At 40.7% G+C, this 16972-nt stretch overlaps 1 protein-coding gene across 4 annotated transcripts in view; it reads right to left on the bottom strand.

The window, feature by feature from the left end:
* Positions 1-16972, bottom strand: part of Cpa6 (carboxypeptidase A6) — a 286143-nt gene that overhangs the window by 80854 nt on the left and 188317 nt on the right. For 2 of the 4 annotated variants that reach the window (XM_021644441.2, XM_060385868.1), the window contains exons 4-6: positions 15937-16051; positions 13699-13800; positions 11508-11612 (exon numbers count right to left, since the gene is read on the bottom strand). In XM_021644441.2, coding sequence (XP_021500116.1) covers positions 11508-11612; positions 13699-13800; positions 15937-16051 — 322 coding nt within the window. The remainder of the gene's footprint in view (positions 1-11507; positions 11613-13698; positions 13801-15936; positions 16052-16972) is intronic. The other 2 variants (XM_060385866.1, XM_060385867.1) reach the window with 2 other exon arrangements.

The following is a 16972-nucleotide window of genomic DNA, read 5'->3' as shown; positions in this document are numbered from 1 at the left end:
GGAAACAGACTTGCATACCTGAAATAAATTTCACTCAGTCACGGTGGGTAATTCTTTTCATAGGTTTCTAAATACTGCTTGATAATATTTTAAAAATGTTTGGTCTATATTTATGAGTAGAGTTGGACAGTAACTTAGGACTTTTCTTTTTCATAAATTTCTAGGGAGCAGGCTCCCCCAGCTCAGCTTCCCTTCTGTTCTCAAAAAGCTTTGTGGGCAGAGAAAGGTGGCCTGTCAGTTGAACTCCTGTCAGTGACATCCTCTTTGGCTCTATCTATGTATCTGTCTATCTATCTATCTATCTATCTATCTATCTATCTATCTATCTATCTATCATCTATTTATGTGATAGTTTTCTTTCAGCCATTTTAGAAAGCCATCTCTGCTATTACAGAGCTTAACATGCTCAATACACACATTCATTCTCTTGGTAAGAATCTTGCTTTTAACTTGCTTGTTTACGATGCCAGCAGGATGCTGAGTGACAGTTTAGGTTTCTTCCATGGTACAATCTTTATAGGACATTCCTTTTGGAACAGTACCTATGCCCTTGCCAGTAACAACATCACTCTTCATGTAGATTTGCAAGCATGTGACTAGATCAGTATTTTCATGTTTCCCAAGAACATACAGTGGGCACCTCGCCTCTCTCCTTTTGTGTTTGTTATTTCTCAGATTCCTGGAAGATGAAAGACACTGTGGCTTTCTTATTGTATTATCTTTATCTGGTTTTGGTGACAGACTTCATAAGGTGAATTGGAAGTATTTCTTTTCTTCCATTTTATGAAGGGGACAGTACTGAGCTGCAGTTAATCTCTCTTTAAGCATTTGGTAGAACTCTCCAAACATTGCTTATTATAGTGAATTGAAAAGTCAGGAGTACATATTCCTGATTTCTGTGGGTACACTGTACCCACAGAGCCGCAGATCGCTGTGAGCTACCATGTGGATTCTGGGAATTTAGCCCAGGTCCTCTGGAAGAGCAGCCAGTGCTCTTAAGTACTGATCCATTTCTCTAGCTCCTCTGTATGTTAATTTATAAATTAAAGAAATTATATTAGCACATAAGGTATCAGATAATATTATGGCAGTTTTGAACAAAATGTGTTCTAGTAGATTCTTCTCCACCCTCATCCCCTTTACCCCCTGCTACTCTCCGTCCCTCAGTCTCCCTGTGTAATCCCACTCTGGTCTTTTCTCTTCTTTCGTGTCTCATGTGCTAGTTTGCCTACTCCCGCCCTTACTTATTTACTTATTTTTACACTATCTTGGTCTGTCTAATCTTTTGGGTTTTAACTACATTTATTCTTTGTCTCTACCTCTCTGTCTCTCCCTCTAAGCTAGAATTCACATATAAGAGAGAACATGTGGTTTTTGTCTTGTGAGTTAAAGTCACCCTCTTTAATATACCTTCCTTTCCAGATCCATGTATTTTCCTGCTTATTAAATATTTCTTCATAGCTGAATAAAATTTCATTGTATATATGGACCGTATTTTCTTATCCATTCATGTGTTGATGGGCACATAAGTTGGTTCCATTTCTTAGCTGTTGTGAATTAAGTAGCAATGAACACGGATATGAAAGCATCTCTGTGGTAGGATATGAAGTCCTTTGGGTAAATACAGCTGGGCCATATGGTGGTTCTATTTTAATTGATGAACCTCCACACTGATTTCAGCAACGTCTGAACCAGCACTCCTGCCAACAGGGAATACGAACTCCCCTTTCCCCGCGTCCTTACTGGCATTTGTTGTTGGACTTCTTGATGATGGCTGTTTTGAAAGGGAAGAGGTGATATCGTGAAGTAATTGGAATTTGAATTTCCCTGATAACTAGGGGTGTACAGTACTTTCAGAAATATTCATTGTCCATTTGTGTTTCTTCTTTCCCAAATTATTTGTTCATTTCAGTAGCTCACTTGTTGACTGGGCGTTTTGATTTTTAATTGCTGCGGTTCATTCTAAATTCTGGTCATTAGTCCCCCGCCTAAAGTATAGTGGTGAGGACATTCTGTTGCTCTGTGGACTGTGTGTCTGCTCTGATCATAGTCTCTTCTGCTGTGCAAAAGCTCTTTGATTGCATGTTATCCCATCTGTTTATACTTGGGGCTAATTCCTGTGCGGTTAGAGTTCTGTTCATAAAGTTCTTGCCTAAATCTACCTAAATCTATATCTTGAAGCTTATTCCTGATGTTTCTTCTAGCAGTGTCACCATTTCAGGTTTTAAATCAAGGCACTGATCCACTCTGAGTTTATTTTTGTATAGGAGAAAAATAGGGATCCAATTTCAGTCTTTTGTAGGTCAATATCAGGTCTTGCTAGCACCATTTGTTGAAAAAAAATTTTTTTAACACTACTGCATGTTTTAGATACCTTTTCAAAAGTTATATGACCACACCTTGGCCAGAATCTTTACAGATACTTTGTTCTGTTTCATTGGTCTATCTATTTGTTTTTATGTCAGTACCAAGACATCTTTGTCACTATTGCTCTGCAGTATAGTTTAAGGTCAGTTATTGTGATACCTCCAGCCATATTCTTTCTCTTTGGGATTGATTTGGCTTTTCATGGATCCATATGAATTCTTGATTTTTTTTTTCTAGTTCTGTGCAGAAGACATTGTACTTGTACTGAGTCTGTAGACTATTTTTTTTGTGCCACTTCTGGCTAAATCTGCAAGTGTTGGGCATGGCCCTGGTGGGTAAGGCTGGATAGACGTGGCAGGCTGACCAGCACAGAGAGTGTGTGTGTCCAGGAGCAAGCTTGAAGTTTGGAGACACTGCAGGCTGGACTCACCCAACTGGGTCTATGCACTGGATCTGCAAATAGTCTGGGGAATGGAGAGGGCACAGGCAGGCTAGGGTCTGGCAGACCTAGCAGATAAGGCTGGCACTGGATGTGTGCCCATGGACAAACCCGGAGTTTGGGAATGACGCAGGCCAGTGTCACCAGAATCCTCTCTAGCTTTTTTCCCCTTTAATGAGTGCTCATAGCTATACATTTTCCTTTTGGTGCTGTCTTGGCTATGTTTCAGAGGTAACATAGAGGTAGGTTGCATTCTTATTTTCATTTGATTCTAGGATTTAAAAAAAAACAGCTTTTGCACATTCTTATTTTTAAGTGTTTATTTCTTTAATTTAATGTAGATGAGTGTTTTACCTACATCTATGTCTGTGTACCATAAGTATGTCTGGTGTCCACAGAAGTCAGGAGAGGGCATTGGATCACTGAGCTATTTCTTCAGTCTGAGTCTAGAAAATTTAAATTTCCTCTCTGATTTTTTCAGTGACCCACTATTCATTCAAAACTATACTGTTTAGTTTCCAAGTAGCTTCTGTAAGTTTTCTTGCTATTGACCTTTATTCTGATGTGATTTAATAGGATACAAGCGATTTTATATATATTTTTGTTTTTGTTAAAGATTGGTGCCATCAATTTTGGAGAAGGTTTCTTGAGCCACTGTGAAGGATATGCATTCTCTCTGCTGGATGAGACTTCACACACACACACACATCCACACAAGTATGTATATATAGGAAAAGTCCAATTGATCTATGGTATAATTTATCTTGGAAACGTCTTGGCTTTACTTTGAAAGAGCTGTCTAAACATGAGAGTGGAGTAGCGAACTCCTTTTATTGTGCTAGGACCTCTGTGGCTTTTTTGCCTCTTAGTGTTTGTTTCATGAAAATGGGATTTCAAAATTTGGTGAATAAATGTTTACAATTGTTACTTCTTTTGGATGGATTGTTCCTTTTATTAATACATAGTGGCTTTATCTCTTTTGACTAGATTTATTTTGACTTTTTCAGGTATAAGAATAACCACGCCTGCTTGTTTAGCAGCTTCTGTTTGATTGGTAGTTTGATCTGTACCTTTTGATGGTAAGGCTCTGTGTGTCTTTGTTAGCTAAATGTGTTTCTTGGAGACAGCAGATAGTTGGTTCTTACTTTTTAATCCAGTTGGCTAGTTTGAGTGACTTTTTTTTTTAAGCAGTGAGTTGAGGTCATTTACACTACATTTGATGGTTTACATTTACATTTGAAAGAGGTTTTCTATTTCCTAAGGATTTGTGAAGTGATGTTCTGATTTGCTGAATTATTGGCATTTTTTTTCATCTGTTCTTTTCATGGAGCATATGCTGTCATGTGTTCTTGTAGAAGAAACTTTCTTCTTGTATAATATTCCTAAATGAATTTTCTGCAGTGTTGCTTGGTTGTTGCATGTCTTCTTAATTTGTATTTGTTTTGAAATGTATCTCTTAGTCAGTTTGAAAGTCTACTCTGCTGAGTATCACATCCTTGGCTCACAGTTGTCAGAGCCCAAAATATATTGCTCCATGCTTTTCTGTCATCTAGAATTTGTATGAATGGCTTGAGGTAATTCTGACACATATGCCTTTGTATGTGAGTTGGCTTTTTTTCCGTATCACTTTCAGTATTGTGTCCTTAACATCCTGACTATTGTATGTCATAGAAAAGTTCTCTGGTAAAGTCTATCTGAAGTTTCAGTGCTTCTTATGTCTAGATGCCTACTTCTGTCTCCAGGTTTGGGAATGTTTGATCTGATTTCACTGAATAGCTTGTGAATTCCTTTTGACTTTACCACAGCTCCTTCCTCTATACCGTGGATCAAGTCTGACCTCTTTAACATATCCTAAACTTTTTGGAAATATTGCTTATGTTTATTAACTTTCCCCCATTATATGTCTATGTATGTTAATGTCTCTAATTTGTCCTTTACCCGTGACATTTATCCTTTTGCATGATCTTGTCTATTGTTGATGGTTTCTGATATGATTTGGTTGACCATTTTTTCATTGCCATTATTTCCACCTGATTCTATCTTTGATGTTACAATTTCATTTTCTTCCAATTTTGAACTTTTTTCCTCAAACTTACTAATTGTTTTATTCAGTTGGAGACTATCATGTTGAGACCCAGACAGATTTCCTTAGTTCTTGCATCTGTTTGAATCATTTACATGACCATTAATTCTTTTAAAAAGTACGATTCTGATTTATTATACATTTCAGCAATCTCTGTGGTTTTGTATTTCATTCTAGAGATTAAGAGAATGGGTTACGTGTTGTATGCTTTGTGTTTCTTTGTCATGTTTTACGTACTTGTTGGAATAAACCTCTCATCCAGTTTTAGCTTCACCTTCTTCCAACTCTATTGGGTTGTTTCATTTTTCTGTGTCTGCTCAGAGGGCTGTCTCCATGAAGTTTAGCGGAGGAGATGGGAGAAGCTCGTTCTTGATTCCTGGGTGAGTTTGCGAAGGTGTTCTGCTCTTGGCTAGGTGGCAGCAGGATCATGGGCAGGTCACTCACACAGTGATCACCAGGGCAAGCATTTGGAGTGAAAATCCTAGTCCTTCAGTGGACTCAGAGGCCACTGGAGTCAGAACTCTGAGTGCACATCCCACAGTGGACTCACACTGCTGGAGTCAGAACCCTGGTCCTACACTAACTCCCAGGACCACTGAAATCTGAGCTGTAGTCCTGAGGTAAACTAAGAGACGACTACAGTCAAAATCACCCCATTTATAACAGGTGTGTTGTAGCAGTTTGTGTTCTAGAATTAATTCGTCCATTTCTCTACATCATCAAGTTTATGTGTATGACATTATAGTTTTTCATTCTCCTTTTGATGTCTGTGTGTCTATTGGATGGCCCATTTCATTCCTAGTTGTAATTTGTCTTGGTCTCTTCCTCCGTCTTGCTAGATATCTTAGTTACGTCTTTGTTGCTCTGATTAACTACTCTGACAAAAGCAACTTAAAGAATAAAGAATTCATGGGGGGGGGAGGTCACAGTTCCAGGGAACAATGGTGGAGGAAGGCGTGGCTTTAGGAGCTCGAGGCAGCTGGTCACAGAGCAACCGTGGTCAGGAAGCAGAGGGAGATGCATGCTGGTCCTCAGGTCGCTTTCTCCTTAGCTGTAGTCTGAGATTCCAGCCTCAGGAAGGGTGCCATCCTCAAGCAACCTAATCAAGATGTTCCTCCCTGTGAAGGAAAATGCCCAGATGCCCGCCTCCCAGGTAATTCTAGATTTCGTCAAGTTGACAGTTGAGATTAACCGTCACATTAAGATTCTTGTCATTTTTCCTTGTTTTATTGATTTTTTTCTAATAATTTTGTGTTCAGTTACACTGTGATTTTTACTAGCTTTCTGCTGCTTGCTTTGATGTTTATTTATTATCCCCATTTTTCTCACTGTATGTAGGTCTTTGCAGGAATAGCCTGTTTTTAGAGGCTTTTCTTCTTTAATATGTCTGAATTCAGTACTTTATGTTTTCCTTTTAGTATTGATTTAGCCGTACTCCACACATTTTGAGATGTTCCATTTTCATTTGCACCCTGTCCAATGTATTCTTTAAAGTTTTCTCTTGAAATTTGTTCTCTAATCCATGGACTACTTAGAACTGTACTTAATTTTTCAATTTTTAGAAATCTTCCTGTTGTCTATGATCAGCTTCTAGACTGGTTTCATTATGGTTAGATGAGACACTCTGATGAGATTAATCACTTTCCATTTGTCACAGTAGATTTTTTTTTTTTTTTGACTTAGATATTTCTTAGTACATAGTCCACGGGCATTTGGAAAGCATGTGTGTTCTACTGCTATTGTGTGATTTTATAGCATTTTGTTTATAGCACTGAGTTCCTTTACATTCTTGCTTTTTTCTTTTTAATGGTTCTATGTTATTTTGGGTTATTTAAAATACTAAATTGTTGATATTAACGGTCACAGTGAGTTGACTTCACAAAATGCTTTTTAGTTGTCTAACATTCTAGTTTTTGTTGTTGTTGTTTTTGTTTGCATTACATTATTCAACCCTCCTAGCGGCCCTGCTTGTTACATAGCATTATCATCCACATATTAGTAAGCTTCAGAGACGGTAAATGAGTTACTGCCAGGGTTGTGTAACTCATGTCCACCTAAAATGCCTTATAATCTTCTGCTGTATCAGAGGAGAGGGTTGATTTCACTTTTCTCGTAGTTCACATTTGAGTAAGGATGCAGATGCGGCAGAGGTGGCTGCTGCAATGATCCCGCTAAGGCGTGGGGGGGGGGCAGTCTCAACCGTGAGCCTTGGTGATGCCTCTCTCTTGGGACTCAGACCTTGTGTGTAACCTTTCTCTTGGGCATGGCTTTGACCTTGTGTCTTCCCCTTGTACTTGACAGATTTTGGCAAGGTGATGGGACGTCACTTTTGAGATTTGATTTCAAAGTGACTCATCTCTATTTTGGGCCTTCTTTTCCTCCCCTTCTCCCTCATTTGCTTTGAGAGAAGCCAGGTCTATGTTCCAAGCTACCTTAATGTGGGGAGACTCAGGTGGCAAGGAACAGATACTTGGAGTTGACAGCCAATGAGGAATCTATGGGCCTCCCTCAATAGCTATGAATGAACTTAGAAGCGCATATTTTCTCTTAACGCACATTCCTTCATGGCTGTATCCCCACGTGAACTCGTGACTGCAGCTCTGTGGTGGTTCCTAAGAGCAGAGGCAGCCAGCTTAGCTCACCTAGATTGCTGACCCACAGCAACTGAGAAATCAATGACTATTGTTTTAAGCTACTGATTTTCAGGAAAATGCATCCAAGAAAGTGAGACAGCAATAGCAAGAAGCAAGTGCTGGGGGATGGTCTGGTGCACTGTGTATTCAGATGCTGATTTCTGTGCCCCAAGAGCTGGTTGTAGTCCCCAAGTGGGCATTGTCATTTTCTGTGAAGAATCACCTGTATTAATGTTGTGTAAAAATTGTTCTCCATCATCCCTGACTGGGTAATAAAGAAGCCGATCAGCCTATAGCTGGGTGAGAGAGGACAGAGGATGCAACTTTCATTCCCAATCAGGGGGTCTCAGGTAGGGACCAAAGTCAGAGAAGAAGAGGAAGAGTAGAAGGATGAGAAGAAGGAGGAAGAGGAGGAGGAGAAGGCATAGAGAGGAGGAGGTCACAAGAGGACAAACACGGGATAGGTGCAGCCACGGCGAGACTATATTGACAGGTTAAATGGCTGGAAAGTAGCCAGTCCAGCATAGATGGGTTAGAATAGATGTCTATCTGCCCAGCTTAGTGCTTTAAAACTTATTAATAAATGTAATAGGTCTCTGTGTCAATTATTTGGGAGCTAGAATGGGTAATAGAAAAAAAATAACCTTTACATTATTTTACAATCAAGACTTTTGGAATTACTGACAGATTGGGGTAAAAGATAAGAAAAGGGGACTTATTAGTATCCTGAATGTCTTTCTGAGAAGATATCACTGTCATCATTCTCCCAAGACAGCAAGACAAATGCAGCAGGAACTATACACGTGTAAGCACAGAGAGGGTTAGATATATAGACTAGAGTCTCCTGGGCTCCTGGTGGGCAGCGGTTTCCAGATGTCTCTGGAAGGGACACAGAAATTAGGAAAATAGAGAGCTTGAGAACCAGTCCTGAGATTGGGCAAAAGTGGATCTATGGAGAGCCATTGCCTAGAGTCAGATGACTCACTATTTTTTTTTTTTTTAAAGCAGGGTCTCCTGTAGCAGAGTCTGGCCTTGAACTCTCTCAACTCACCTATGTCTGCGTCCTGAGTGCTGGGATTACAGGCATTCATTGCCTTGCCTGTCACTAAGGATTACCAAAGGACAGGATTAATGCAAAAGAGATGATGTAGTAATGCTTGGTAGCTTCCACCTATTTAAATCTTTGACAGCTCTATATCTCCTGTCCCCAAAGCAGTATCGTTGGGAATGGGAGATTAAAAAACAGTCAGAAATATTTTGCTTTAAGTGAGCATGTCATGTGAATATCGGCTTGCTGCAGTCATTTCTACCCTATGGCTGTCAAGCCTTTGTGGATCCATTTCTCCTGCAAAGACCCTGGGTGGGTGACTTCCAGAACCCCTCCTGTCTGCTTCTGATTCTGTCAAGTGAAGAAATGTTAAGTGATGAGCGGGGTGGGGGTGGGGGAGCAGATGGAAGCAGTAAGCAGAGACAGTGAAAGAGAGGGGAGGGCTGTGGAGACACAGCAATGGCTTCAGTGAGGTTAGCCTTGCGCAGGAGGAAGGAAGGAGAAGCGTTTTCCCACTTATCTTTGTGTAGATGGATCCTGATCTCCACTGATACTTATTGTTCCTTTTTTGAATTTCTTATTTGGCTTTACAGTGCTATGGATTGAACCCAGGACAATATACATGTCAGGCAAGTGCTTATACTAATCTCTAACAGCTGAGTGATATATATATATATATATATATCATATATATTACATATATTTACATATATATTACACATATAATTACACACACACACACACACACACACACACACACACATAAGTAATTTGCTCCAAAATCAACTAACCTCTGGTGACAATGGCCACACTGTCTTTTTCTGTGGAGGCTGAACCCAGGTTACAGGGCATACAGGCATATACAAGTTTGTTCTGCATGAAATCTACATGGTATCTTTCTTCTTCTCTGAGGTGTTGGATAAACCACTGCCCAAACCTTTCCACATCATTGCCAGTGGCTTCTTGCCCTTCCCATTCATTAATAACTATTTACCTTTTAAGTACTATGGGCCATTCGGCATGCTGAGCATGAGGGAGGAGACAGGACAGAGTCTCTACCCTAGGAGCTGGTGCAGAACGACTGTTGATGGTAGCCACAGAGGGAGGGAAGAAGGTGTTCCTGAGAGGGGGTTCATTTTTAGGATTGAGACGCAACTGTAGTTTGGACATTTGGGAGATACATTATTTTTTAAAGTTCCTCACATAATACGCTGGCCCATATTCTATAAACAATAAATGTTCCATACTTAACCATATTTTCTTTTCCCTTCCTTTTCCCAAATGTGAAACATCAAATATTCTATTGTTAAAGTAAACACCAAGTATTTTATATATTAATACAGCTAACAATTTCTTATTCATGTTTGCATTTGTTTTCAGTAAGGTCGAATGGCATTTAAAGGGATGTAGATTGTTTAGTAATTTGAAGAGAAAAAGTTAGCACTACTTGTTTTGTGATATTTATAAAATTAAGGACACTTTTGCAAGTTTGGTTATGGTAGAGAGAAATACGTTGCAAATTTAGTGCATTTTGACACGTGTGAAATATGAAATATATTCTTTAATGCCTACGAGAGCCTTCAAAGTTACAGAATTTCCACATAAAACAGTGAAATATGACTGAAGTACATTTGAGTAGCCTTTGTATCCTTAATGGCTTTCTCTAAGTACAGGACTAGCAAACAGTCATTTCTTTAGGCTCCTTCACTTTTGTTACCATTAGTGATTGGCTTTCTCCTAAGATTCTCCCAAAAAAATAAAAACCTCTATAAATCAATATAAATCAAGATTTAAGAAAGCCCCACACAATGAAAGTCACTACACTCTTGAAATGCTGGTTCTTTCAGTAAGGGAGCTTAGTGGGATCAGGATTCAAAACAAAGCCTTTGGCTATGAGAAATCTTATGACTCAGCAGCTCTCAGAGTCACCTTAAAAAGGAAATGGATAGTGCTCAAGAGATGGCTCAGGGGTTAAGAGCACACAGTACTCTTCCAGTGGACCCGAGTTCTGTTCTCAGCACTGATGTTCTCATGTCAGGTGGCTCACAATCCCCTGTAACTCCAGCTCCAGGAGGAATCAAAATCTCTGGCCTCTGCAGGTGCCAGCACTCACATGTGAATACCCCTCCCCCCACATACAAATAATTAAAACAATAAATCTAAAAATCAAAATAAAAGTTTTTTTTTAAAAAAAAAAGGAAATGGATATAGAGCACGTTCAGTCACAGATGCTGGAGATCTCTTGGCTCCAAACTACAGGTTTATGGCAGGAGGGAGCGATAGGCCATTTGCTCACCTGTTTGCTGTTATAGTATAGATGAGCTTACTTTGAAATAGAAGTGGAGTGATTGAGAACTTTCTGAGGTTAATGTAATAGGAAAGTTGCTCTAGATTACCACCAATTACATTTTTGGACTTTTACTATTCATTTGCCGCTGTGGCAAAAAAATTTGCCTCAAAGTTATAAAAGCTCTGAACCGAGCTGTTTTTGTCTGTGCTTTTTGAGCTATAGTATCAGGTGACACCAACTGGCCTTGAGCACTCTACACAGGTGAGGTTGACCTTGTACTTTTGATCCTCCTGCTTCAGTCTCCCAAGTGCTGGGATTATAGATATGCAGCGCCATGCTTTCGTGTGGCTTTGGGGGCCCGAAGCAGAGTCTGATTCCTGCAAGGTGCAAGCACTTATCAACTGAATCACACCGCAGCGCCTTCCCACCCCAGCTTCATTTTAACTGGGACAGGCGATTCTACCTTTGGAGGTCAGAGGCCTTGGAGGGCTTCATAAATATGAAAGCGGCCCGGAGAATCAAGGCATTATTGTCCTTTGATCGGGTATTGCTGTTTTCACATTTCCACTTTGTTCCTTGAACAGAATTAAAAACACAGGTAACTCCTGACCGGCTGGAGCCGACATTCTGGAAAGGGTTTAACTTACTTCTCTAACAAACCACTGACAAAAGGCAGGGCCGATCCATTCTCTCGCGTGAATGCCACAGTCTATCCAGACTGCCTTTTTGTAGGCTTGTGATTTTCTGCCCAGCTGAAAACAAGAGTATTCACAGTTACCAACCCAGGCTTTTATGTTTAGATCTCTGACCAGCATAATTTAATAAGGATTTGGCATAACTTGTCAGTATGGTTTTGTTTATTAGGTAACACATTAAAAGGATAAAGAGATTTCCTATCTTCTTTGGAAGCCCAGACTTGCTTAGGCAGAAACAATAAATTTACTGCTCAGCACAATCAAAGACCTAAAAAACACACAAGGCAAAGGGCCATCCCTAAGTGATACAGTTGTTCTGTTTTAATATCACAATGACTGTTAAGTAAAAGTCTAATTTTCCTCCCCCCACTTTTCTTCTTTCCTCTCTACTTGCCTACCCCAAAGAAGTAGAATGTTCTAAAAGGTATTTCTTAGAGTGTTATACTTCATAGGCAAATTACAGTCAAACATCACAAAACAGAAATATAAAACATTATCTGTGGAATCAAGGGGCCAATTGCAAACGCCCCTGACTACGTCAATATTACTTTAAACCTGATTTCCAACCCCGGCATTAGTAGGCAGCACTTGGCAGTATATTTGTAAGGGATCTCGCTTCCATTCGCTCATTAATTCACTCGACTAAAGTGTCAGGAAGCGCCTCTCAGGGTCAAACATTGGGCTCAGCTCTGGAGATTCAGAGATGAACAGACAAGAGATGTCCGTGCTGGTGAGAAGGGCAGCTGTGAGAACAATCAATCCAGCTTCATGACTTGAATATACAGAAGCTACTGTGGGGACATGGCATGTTTTCTCCAGTTCTCTTGGGGAATAAAAGGATGCTTGAATATTTAACCAAGACTGGAAGTGCCTGAAAAACAGGTTACATGAAGACGGGTAGAGCTGTAAGAATCTGAGGAAACTGTATCTAAGGAAGGAACAGCAGATGAAGCAGAATAGAGGCAGGGCAGTAATGGCATCCTCAGGTACTGTGTAGAAGGGAGAAAGCTGCGCCTCGTATTCTATGATCTCCTTCCCCTCTCTCCCCTTCTTTCCTCTTCCTCCATCCCTTCCCCCTCCCCCCAGATATATGTGGTTGTTTTAGAAACTTCACACTGACAGCGGTGTGGAGGATGGGCTAGAGGGTGAGTTCACATTGACAGCTGTGTGGAGGATGGGCTAGAGGGTGAGTTCACACTGACAGCGGTGTGGAGAATGAGACAGAGGATGAATTCACAGTGACAGAGGTATGGAAGATGAGCTAGAGGGTGAGTGTGGCTAGTATGGGGACAGAAGCAGAGGTTCAGCATTGATGTCATTACTGAAATAGTCCAGGCAGACCAGATTCCAAGGCAGATTCAGGCAGCAGCAGTGAAGACAGTGAAGAGGGACAGAGCTCTCAAGGAACTGTCAATATCTGGTGGTGAACTGAAAGTGAGGAATTAGAACACAGAGGTGAAATTTAGGGAGACACCTTTCCAAGGTGGGAGCATAGCGGTGCCATGACAAATCTCAGGAGCTGTCATGAGGTAAATGTGTTCTGCATGCGTTTAAAGCTCCACAAACCAGATAGAAAGATCTGGGATGACTTTAATATGGGGCATGTGTGACCATTTGGATGGAGCTTGTAGAGTGAAAGGAGAGCTGAGAGTAGAGTGAGGATGGCTGGAAGCTCCGGAGAGGACATGGTGAGAGAAGCCAGTGACTGACCTGAAGGAATGCCAGGCAGTGGAGAGGGCAATAACCTAGGGGTCAGCACTAACCCTGAACAGCACTTTTAAAGGAGACCTGGGGAAAACATCAGCCAAGTCTGAGTGGGAGGCGAGGAGGGCGACAGCGATCCAGGCAACCGCCTTTAGAAGCTTAGCTGACACGTGGAGAACTGGAGGGTCAGAATGTGTGACTAAAGGAGGGAAGCAAAGACCAGCTTCTTCACATTCATCAGGTCTCGATTGGTTCATCAGGAACTGAGAGTCTTCTGGAATATTCCAAGGCTGCAATTAAACACGGCTCAAAAAACCCAAGGCAATTTCTCAAGTTAGCAAGATGATGGTAAATACGAGACTCTGTGAAAGATAATTTCCTCCCACAAGTCAGAGAGAAGGAGATACACATTTTGTGTTAACATTTCCATTCTTTTCACCTGTAAGATAAGGAGAGGTCTTTTTTCGTACGATCTTCCAATAGAGAACACCCGGACGAGGCCTGGCTGAGTTTGGTTCAGATGGCGCATCCAACTTTGAATCTGAGGCAGACAAGCAAGACTTGCGTCAGAGCCCCGCAGGGTACAAGAACTCTTTGAGTGCACAAGATGACAAAAGACAGCTTTGGCTGTGAATTCAAAGAACACACAGGGAATAAAAACAGGAAGGAAAACCCCACAAGCCATCCACTTTTACTTCTCTTTAGGATACTTAAAATGACATTTTATTTGTCTCTACTGGCAACCAGTAGTCTAGGGATTTTTGTTGTTAGCTCTTTAGAAGCTGCCTTTCCCTATCATATCACTGGGATCATCGTTGTGGGGGTGTCAGAAAAACTGACTAATGTGCTCTGGCTTCTTTTTGAAAAACCCGAATTTATTTCTATTTCCCCACAGGTATTAAAGAGGAAAACAAAACAGCACACACACACACACACAAAACCCAAAAAACAAACAATGACAATAACAAAACACATGACAGCTTCTGATAAATGCTCCAAATAACTTCAGAGCCACTGAAATATATATATATATTTAATATGTTGTAATTTGGAACTGAGCAAAAGCTACCGGAGAAAAGGCAGTATCATCCAAATTTGAGTTTTTTTTTTTGTTTTTGTTTTTGTTTTTTTTCCTGTTGAGCCACTGGAAGGCACACTCTTCGTAATTCCTCTAGAGGAGTGCACACTTGCATCAATCCATTCACACACACACTTGTCTACCATCGGGAGAAGGCATATTTGAGATGGATAAATAACTCTGAGAAAGATAGGTGACATTTCTGACTTAAAAGCCCTGCCAGCAATAAAGAAGTCAGCCACGTGGAAGTGTTCCACTGTTCCACGGCATGAGGAGGTATGTGCTGAAGGAAGGTATGAAGACGTCTTAGAAAGCACTCACATTTTCTTTTATCTGTATATAAGCTAACAAGCAGGAACTATTATGTGTGTTTACATACACATGTGCATTTCTAGCTGCATCTAATTTTGGAATTTGACCTTTTTCTAGGCAGTGTTAATATGCTTTCATGTGCCAGTTTTTCTGAAACATTTTTCTTTTTTTTGCTTTTAATTCCAAGCTTCTTAAAAAAAAGTATGCTGAGACATGAAAATATGCAAAATGAATTTTGAAAGGAGATTTATCCCCAACCAAACAAAAACACACTCTTAATAACATAGTAGAACCTCCTAAATTTTGTGTCTGGAATTCCTTTGTTCAATTTAGAGAAAACATGGACAAAATACATATGAATTTATATGTTCTGCCAACACCTTGTCTACTTGGAGGACTTTACTTGCCTGCACTGGGGAGATAGGCGTGAACACAGCAAATACTTGGCCCTCATGGAACATGCAGCTTTTTAGTACCAAAAGTATCAGCCAACCACAGTTACAGTGTGACCTGTGAACAGTCATATCTGTGTGCCAGGGGTCGCTGGGATACACTGAATGAGGTGGTAGTGCAGGGTCTAGCGGTGCCTCTGATGCAGGCTGGCTGTTGGGGTGGGGTGGGGGGAGGGTCTGAACTTGGCAAGGGTGTAAGACTGGTATGCCAGTCTCCTGGACCCCTCAACCAAAGCCTTCAAACTTTGGCTAGTTTTGCTCTTTCCATGGCTTTTTAGTTAAGGTCTTTATAGCCCTGATTTTAACACCAGTTACCTCATTGTTCATGTATTTCTCATGTCTTTTGTGGGGTTAATTTGGGTCGAGTACGTAAGAGTCAAGCAATTTTGTCACCTCTTTTCATGAAATCATTTATTTTCATGTTCACGTGTGCTTGGCCTGCAGGTGCATATGTACACTCCGTGCTGGAAACCGTCCTTATTCCCCACTTTTTTGGGGTGGCCAGGAGAGGGCATCAGACTCCTTGGAACTAGAATTACAGACATTTGTGAGCCATCATGTAGGTGCTGGGACCCAAACAACCCAGAGTCCTCTGCGAGAACAGCAAGTACTCTTTCCGCTGAGCCATCTCTCTGAGCCATCTCTCTGATAATTCTAACTTAACAGTGAAAAGATCAATGAAGAGATGTGTGAACCAGGGGCCTAAACCATTCTGTATGTTATTCCTACAGCCCAAGTCTCTGTTTTCACAATTCTCTCTAACTTTTATACCAAAATGACAAAGGCGAACTTAAAAAAATTTTTTTAAAGGTCCTTTGATTACATGATTACATACGTCTTCCAAGGAGTGATAAACCTCATAGTTGTATTCAGACAAGGATCTTCTGCTCCTCTGGGTTTGGAAGCTGTTTTCATTTTCCACAGCTTTCTGAAGATCTTCTATGAGGACCCTGGATTTGAAACAGTAGACATGATCAAAAAAGTAAGCCAAGAACATGCAAAAATCAAGTAATGCCAAAAACAAACAAACAAACAAAAAAAAAAAAGGATAAAAGGATAAAAGGATAGCACAAAGAATAAAGTCATGGAAGTGTCTCAGTGTTCCATGGTGTGAGAGGAGAAAAAAAAAACTGTCAAGAGTGACAATTCTAAAAATACCGAATGTTGATAAACCGTTCTTTTTCAGGAAACTAAAACTGTGAAATAAATGGTGTAATAAATTTAAGGTGTAAAATTATAGTCAGACATCCCCAAATAACAGCACTGCTGCAATCATCGCTCCTATGGAGTAGGCATCTATGACCACGCGACAGTACTGTGCATGCTCACGCTGGCTGTTTACCAGAAGCCAGACGCTGTGCTGTGCGTTTGATCTTCAATAACAACCTTTGTGTTGGAGTCTGTTATTTCCATCTCAAAAACGAGGAGCTGAGTCTCAATAGGGTTGGAATCGGCAAGTGTCATTGAGAATGCAAAGACAGAATCTGAGTTTGGGACGTGAACCCAGATTCTAATCTTGTTCAAGTCCTGAGTGGCATAATGAAAATGGAGTTCTGGCTGACTGCTCTGGGCTCCCTCTGCACATCTTTCCTGAAACTTCTATCTGCTCACATGCCATCACCCTACATCCTGAGTCCAGGGAAGAGAAAGGATGGAAGGGGCTTTGGTTCTCAAGAGGAAACTAAAAAATAAAAAGGTGGAAAAGGCTCTCTCATTGCCCTGCAGTAGCAAGAATTGCAGGGAAGAGGAACTGTGTTCTGAAATGAGATGCATTTGGTACTGGAGGCTGCAGCCAGCCCAGGGATGTGAGGCTGTGGTGGAACCAGCTCCGGACAGAAACATCCATGTTGTTGATGTGACATCTCATTAGA

This window comes from Meriones unguiculatus, chromosome 6 (genome assembly GCF_030254825.1).
Source record: "Meriones unguiculatus strain TT.TT164.6M chromosome 6, Bangor_MerUng_6.1, whole genome shotgun sequence".
In the NCBI taxonomy this organism is placed as follows: domain Eukaryota; kingdom Metazoa; phylum Chordata; class Mammalia; order Rodentia; family Muridae; genus Meriones; species Meriones unguiculatus.
The sequence above is the reverse complement of the archived record's forward strand: the minus strand, read 5'-3'. Positions and strand labels throughout refer to the sequence as shown.